This window comes from Molothrus aeneus, chromosome 9, assembly GCF_037042795.1.
Source record: "Molothrus aeneus isolate 106 chromosome 9, BPBGC_Maene_1.0, whole genome shotgun sequence".
NCBI classification, from domain to species: Eukaryota; Metazoa; Chordata; class Aves; order Passeriformes; family Icteridae; genus Molothrus; species Molothrus aeneus.
Window position 1 is genome coordinate 21,442,359 of NC_089654.1, and position 7,345 is coordinate 21,449,703.

At 45.1% G+C, this 7,345-nt stretch overlaps 1 protein-coding gene across 1 annotated transcript; it reads left to right on the top strand.

Moving 5' to 3' along the window:
• The first annotated feature begins 443 nt into the window (after positions 1-443).
• ZNF281 (zinc finger protein 281) lies at positions 444-5,247 on the top strand. Its single transcript, XM_066555552.1, has one exon. It carries the CDS (start codon positions 444-446, stop codon positions 3,063-3,065), a length of 2,622 nt encoding a protein of 873 aa, XP_066411649.1. The 3' UTR covers positions 3,066-5,247.
• Positions 5,248-7,345: the final 2,098 nt, after the last annotated feature.

The window sequence follows — 7,345 nt, forward strand, 5'->3', positions numbered from 1 at the left end:
CCCGGTTCTGCCCGCAGGGATCCCGCGGCTCCCGGAGCGCGTCCCGGCGGTGCCGCCCGGCCCGGCCCGGCCCGGCCCCGCTCTGGGCAGCGCCCATCCCGCGCCCCCCGCGCCGCGCCTGCGCGCCCGCGGCCCGTGCGGCCGAGGCTCCCAGCGTGCCGCGCGGCGCGCATGTGCGGCGGGGCGGGCGCTGCTAATTCCATTGTGGAGCGGACGCGGCGATATTTGTAACTGGCGGCGGCGGCGGGAGCCGTAAGTGCAGCCGGGCCGGGGCCGCCGCGGGCGCGGGGCGGGAGGCGGCGATGCGCCCGGGCGGCGGCTGCCGGGCCGCCGAGGGAGCCGCCCGCTGAGCCGGCGCGGTCCGGCCGGCTGGCGGGCGGGCGGGCGGCGGGTCCCGCAGCCCCTCTGGGCCGCGCCTCCTCTCCGGCCCGCCTTCCCGGGGGATGAAACTCGGCAGCGGCTTCCTCGGCGGCGGCAAGAGGGCGGCGGCCATGGAGCCGACGTTCCCCCCCAGCATGGTGATGTTCAACCACCGCCTGCCCCCGGTCACCAGCTTCGCCCGGGCGGCCGCGCCCCCCGCGGCGGCCCAGCACCCCCCGCAGTGCGTGTTACCTCCGGCCGCCGCCGCCGCCGCTTCCTCCACGGCGGCGGGCGAGCCCCCGGCGCCTCCGCCCCCGCAGGACGTGACTTTCAAGAAGGAGCCGGCGGGGGCTTTCCCCTCCGCGCCCTCCTCGCAGAGGAGCCCCTGGGGCTTCCTGCAGTCCCTGGTGAGCATCAAGCAAGAGAAGCCCAGCGAGCAGGAGGAGGAGCAGCAGTCGCAGCACCATCACCACTACGGGGGCCTTTTCGGGGGAGCGGCCGAGGAGAGACCCCCCGGCCTGGGCAGCGGCGAAGGAACCGGCCAGAGCGTGATCCAGGACCTCAGCCTTCTTCACCACCTGCACCAGCATCCCCACCGAGACCTGCTGCTGACCGGTAGAGGCGAGGGCGCTCCAGGGAGCGCGGGTGAGCCAAAGCACGACGCCCAGGTCAAGAAGGCAAAGAGGCCAAAGCCAGAAACTCAGGGAATCAAAGCCAAGCGGAAGCCGAGCGCTTCATCCAAACCCCCCCTGGTGGGAGATGGGGAAGGTGCCGTCGCGTCCCCCAGCCAGAAACCTCACGTCTGCGAACACTGCAGTGCTGCCTTCAGGAGCTCCTATCACTTGCGCAGGCACGTGCTCATCCACACCGGGGAGAGGCCTTTCCAGTGCAGCCAGTGCAGCATGGGCTTCATCCAGAAGTACTTGCTGCAGAGACACGAGAAGATCCACAGTAGGGAGAAGCCTTTTGGGTGTGACCAGTGTAGTATGAAGTTCATCCAGAAGTACCACATGGAAAGACACAAGAGGACGCATAGTGGAGAAAAGCCATACAAATGTGACACTTGTCAGCAGTATTTTTCAAGGACTGATAGACTGTTAAAGCACAGAAGAACATGTGGTGAAGCCATAGGTAAAGCAGGGGCCGGAATGGAGCCCGGATCATCGAATAGCATGGGTAGCTTGGCTGCATTGTCTCAGGGAAATACAAGTTCCTCAAGGAGAAAAAGTAAAACAAAAAATACATCCACTGAAAACAAAGGAAGCAAGTGTAGCAGCAAAATCGCTGAATCTCAAGTTACAAGTAATGTGGCCATGCCAAGTTATGCAGTTGATATTCCAATTGTGTCTTCCAGTGGTGGTCTAGTTGGCACAGGCGTAGAAGAACTTCAGAAAAAGGTGCCAAAATTGGTGTTGAAAAAAGCGAGCAGAAAACAAGGAGACAAAAATTACCTTAATTTTGTATCACCACTGCCAGATATTTTGGGGCAAAAACCACTGTCTGGGAAACAGAGTGGCTCTCTAGGCCTAGTAGCCAATACCGGTGTAGAATCTATTGGCCTTCTCCAAAGTACAGGTGGTAAACCGGGTCAGATAAGTAGCAATTATGATGATGCCATGCAGTTTTCAAAGAAAAGAAGATACTTACAAACTGCAAGCAGTAACAGTGCCTTTTCACTTAATGTCGGACACATGACTTCCCAGCAGTCCGTCATCCAGTCTCCAGGTGTTAGCGTTATGGATAACGAAGCTCCTTTATCTCTTATTGATTCAGCATCTTTAAATAATGAAATAAAGTCTTGCCATGACAAGTCTGGTATTCCTGATGAAGTCTTACAGAGCCTTTTGGACCAGTACTCTCACAAATCAGAAGGCCAGAAAGAAGATCCTTTCAGTATAACTGAACAGCGTGTGGACTTGCACACCTCAGGAGAACATTCAGACATGGTTCAGGAAGAAAACTTGAGCCCTAACTCTCAAACAGTTTCAAACGATAAGGCAAGCATGTTGCAAGAATACTCAAAATACCTCCAACAAGCCTTTGAAAGAACAACCAACAGCACTGGTTTTGCTTTTGGACCCAGTTTCCAGTTTGTTAGCTTGTCTTCAACTCTCCATAACCACACTCTGTTTCCAGACAAACAGATATACACTACATCTCCCCTTGAGTGTGGCTTCAGCCAATCCGTTACCTCAGTATTGCCAACTGCGTTGCCAAAACCTCCATTTGGGATGTTGCTTGGCTCTCAGCCAGGCTTTTACTTGTCTGCTTTGGAGGCTTCGCATCAACAGTTGACTCCTTCTCAAGAGCTGGATGATCTCATCGATCCACAGAAAAACTTAGAGACTTCATCAAACTACCAGTCAACATCTCAGAAACTGACTGGCCAGAAGGAACAGAAAAACTTAGAATCCTCAACAAGCTTTCAGATCCCGTCTCAGGAGTTAACCAGCCAGATAGATCCTCAGAAGGACATAGAGCCTAGAGCAACCTACCAGATCGAGAACTTTGCACAAGCGTTTGGTTCTCAGTTCAAGTCGGGCAGCAGGGTGCCAATGACTTTTATCACTAACTCTAATGGAGAAGTGGACCATAGAGTAAGGACTTCAGTGTCAGATTTCTCAGGGTATACAAATATGATGTCTGATGTAAGTGAGCCATGTAGTACACGAGTAAAAACCCCGACCAGCCAGAGTTACAGGTAAGGTCCTGACTGTGACCAGGCTGTGGGGTCTTCTTAATGTAACTTGTTTTACTTTGACAACACTGCCATTGGAATGTTTCTACACGGTCCTTTTAAGAATAATGTAACATGCCCTTTCAATGCAACTTTTCATATTTAGTTTATTTTGTTAGTGTGATTTTTTTAGCTCTGTTTATTATGGTTTTTAATCAAAAATCAATAGTTTTAAAATAGCGTTTTTGTTCAAGTGACAATGTTTAGCAATCAAATTTACATTATGTAGATTGTCAGGGAATAGCCCAAATTTTAAAATGCAAAAAATTAACTTTGTTCCTAGGACTAAAGTTTATTCTAATTGCTTTACTCTCAGGAAAGTGTAATGAAGCATGGGAATTCTATGCACCACAAGTGTATTGGAACTTCCAATTTACAGATGATGACAAATATATCTCAGCTTTTTGAGGAAGGGATCTTTGACATTTCAAATTGCTGTCTCTTAGGTCAGCTGATCTGAAAGACTTTTGCTACCTAAATCTTGTTGTTTTAAAGTACTCCTGTTCTTCCAGGTGACGCTCATTCCAGGCAGGTGGAGCAAATATTCTTGGGTCTGCACGATGAGCCCAGCACGGTAGCTTTAATCTGCACAGTAACGTCCCCAGAACTTCTGTGTAAGACTGTAATTCCGTAAAGAGATTCTGTTGACACAAACCCTGAGAGCAAAATGTGTGCAGCTGGTTCATGTCATTAGAACCCCAACTTGAAACTACAGTCCTAATCCAGATAGGGTTTTGGGATACGTTATTTGTTACACACGGTTCAAAAAAGTCCATCTCCTGCTCTTCCCCTTTTCACATTCTTTTAGTGTGAAGGGTTCCCTCTATTTTATTGTGTTCCTGGTTCCTCTGGACTTGATATTGGTTGTCTACCTGCCCCCCCACCGACCTCCCTTTCCCCATCCCCCTTTTTTTTCCCTTTTTCCCCTACTCTCTCTCATCCCAAACTAATAGCTAGCATTTAAAAAGATTTACATTCCAGAAAGTGCATATCTTACGATGTGCTTTCTGATGTCCTGTGACATCAGGTGATGAACAATGAACACCCACCTGTTTTAGAACAATGTCGAGGTTTCCATGTACCATAAGAAATAATCTACTCCCAATTGTACATAGTGAGGCCCCTATCCTGCATCAGGATCAGCTACCACAGACCCCTGTGCCCAGCAGTGTCCCGGTGGTGTCACTGGAGCTCTTTACGGAGAGGGGGGCTTGCAGCAGTTCATCACGGCAGGCTTTTAGGGCCTAAGGCTGCAATTCCATTAAAGGATTCTGGTGATGGCATCAACTACAAGAGTAGAACTTGAGTGGCTTGTTAATATCAACAGAACTTTTCTTTGGAATTATTGCCTTACTTTATGTATATTTTGTGGTACATTATTTATTATATGTGAATCCTGATTAATGCCTGTGGAGCCATGGAAACCTGCTAGAAATACTGGTGGCCATTCAAAGCTGCTGAAACGCAGTGGCACTGCTCTAAACCACTTTTTGCAAATGAATTTTTTGATTAGTTTTTTAATGTAATTTTTGGTGATGTTTATGATGATGGTTTTTTATGTACTCTTGGTGATGTTTCAGTCTTATGTACTTTTCTGTTGTCAGGAAGGTACCAGTGGTTGTTTGCAGTCTTATTGTGTAATCAGCCTATTACAGGCTTCCATGTATAATAAAGTTATTAACATTGTGCAAGTGTAAAACACTTCTGTTATGAAAGTGGTGTATTATTAAAGGAATTGTTACAAAAATCCTGGGTAATTTCTCCTGTTGTCCCTCACCACTATGAATAGAAACCTGAGCCCATTCGTGATCTCTTTTGCTAGTAAACTTTTTCCCCCCCTTCACTAACCTAGAGTTTTTTCTCATAGAATCTGTGTAACTCCATTAACTTTTTATTTATACTTGAATCTGTGTTTCATGCTATTTCAGTTTAAATAATCGAACAACAACAGTTCTCTAAACACAGAACCCAGCCTGTTAGCAGGGATGGAATAGTCCGTAACCACTGTGTTGGCTTTTTTAGTACCTTTTCTTTTGTTTTACAGAGGTTATAATTTACATTCTTTATATTGTGTGTAGTTGAAGTTGCATATGTATTGTTCTGGCTGTTTGCTTTAACTTAATAAAACCCATTATTCACAAAATCATAAAGGCATCACTTCTATTATCCAATCATGCTTTTGAGGACTTAGTAAGGAAACATTAGGAGATTAAATTTTGAGAAGGAATTTACTGGAAGGTTTTCAGTTTGTTTTCTTCAGTTTCCTTTTGAGTCAAATAATCAAAATGTGCTATTTTAGACACCAGGGGTTTAATTCATACCTTTAGCTTAGCAAAACTTAACAAATTTCCTGAAGTTTAATGTTTATACAGCCTCATCTTTTCAAATCTTTGATTTTAGTTAAAGATATCTAAATTGCCTTTTGTTAACTGCAAAGACTTTTCGTAATTGCTGGAAGTTCAGACTATACTATACATTAACTTAATTCAAGGTAAAGATTGTAGAAAATTATGTATCTGCTTTTTGGGGGTATTATTTGGTTGTAATTTCCCTCTCACCCTTCTGTTAATTCCTGCATTATAATGAAAGTTGTGTAAAAGTACTACTTAGCAAAATACTTGAAAAGCATTTTAGGTAATCTGAAGGTAGGTTGTGGATTTACTTAGCTTGTATTTTTCTTCAACTTTGCATGTGTATTTGAATCAAGGCAGTGACATGGATGAGAAAAGTCCTTGGCATGTTGAAAAACAAGCACAAAAACCTTAAAAAAAGTAAATACGGAATATGCTCAATGTCTGATATTCAGAATGTTGCTAGGAATCATTTAAAAGTATGATGGGAAAATGTAGTGGGATTTTATAAGCTCTTTGCACAGCTTAGTCCTTCAAACATGTTTCTAAATAGAGCAGACCAAAACATTTTTCTACTTTAATATGGAGTTCAAATTTTACTGTAATGAAAGTAGGGGTATGTTAAAATTGCATGGAAATCAGGCTGTGGCTTTACCTGGTACATATTTGAAAACTGCATAGTAGCAGTTAACCCATGTGAACTTTATTTAGGGATGTGTGGGTGAAAAAAGGAAAAGGGAAAGCAAAATGGCTCTTGAATTCTTTTCCACTTTATGTCAAGCTTTAGTTTGTTGTTTTTAAAGGAGTTATGGGAGGGGAAGGATAACCTGCTGCCTACCAATTACAGGACTGTAAAGAATTCATAGATGTAATGATATAAAATGCTGCATAAACTGTTACGCTTCCTCTTAGGGTAGTTCACACACCATTATTGCCTTGGAACCCAGTGCACTATGATACCTTGTGCTGTGATTGTGCCTCTTGTCCCAAGCCACTGAAAGTGCATGTCTGACCTGCCTGCATATGATCTAGAAGAGCTAACTAAAATTTTTTGTAGTTCCTGAATTACTTCAAATGTATACAAACTTGTGGGAGAAGTACTAGAGTAAGAAACTGAAATGAAAGCAGAATAATAAAAGAAGTGAAAACAGAATGATGTGAAGGGTATGCAATTTCAGGCTTATGGACTACTGGATGAAGAAAAGCAGCTTGATGCCTCATGGAGACCTTGAGAAGCTACTGGAATAATTCAGTGTATTCTATTAGTGTTTTTTGTTGTTTCAATTGTTTGGTCTTCCCCTCACCCCCAGCATTATATGCTTGATAACATTGTATTTGTGTGAATGATGCTTCTGCTGGCTTTTTTTCCCACCAGCTAGAAATCAGTCTTGTTCATGTGAGGCTGCTGTTGTGGCTGTGGGAATGTTTGTAACACCCGGGAAGATACATGTGAGAATGTGTAAGTTACCAGCTTGATGCTCTAGTGGTTGAAGGAATCAGGTCACTTTAAAATCAAAGATCCTGTTAACAGCCCCTGCTGACTACCAGCTTTAAACATTTGAGCTGTAATTTTCCAGTCTGTCTTATGCTCTGTGCACTATCTTTCTCTGGGTAGCTTCTGCAAAAATTGCCCATGTATTTCCTAAAATTAGATTAAGGAAGAAAACTTTCTTGTTCCACTAGTGTTTTCATCCCATGCTTCTTCAAAGGCAAATCAGTATCATCCTCCCCCAGCTAGGACTTTAGACTGTGTTGATGTATGTCCCTTGTTGAATCACTGCTTGTGAAACCTGATAAGTTTCTGAAAAATGCTTTTACGTTCAGAAATGTGAAAGTTTGGTAGCTGTATCTCCAAAGGTGATCCCTCCAGGACAATGCATCAGGCTGTTTCAATAAT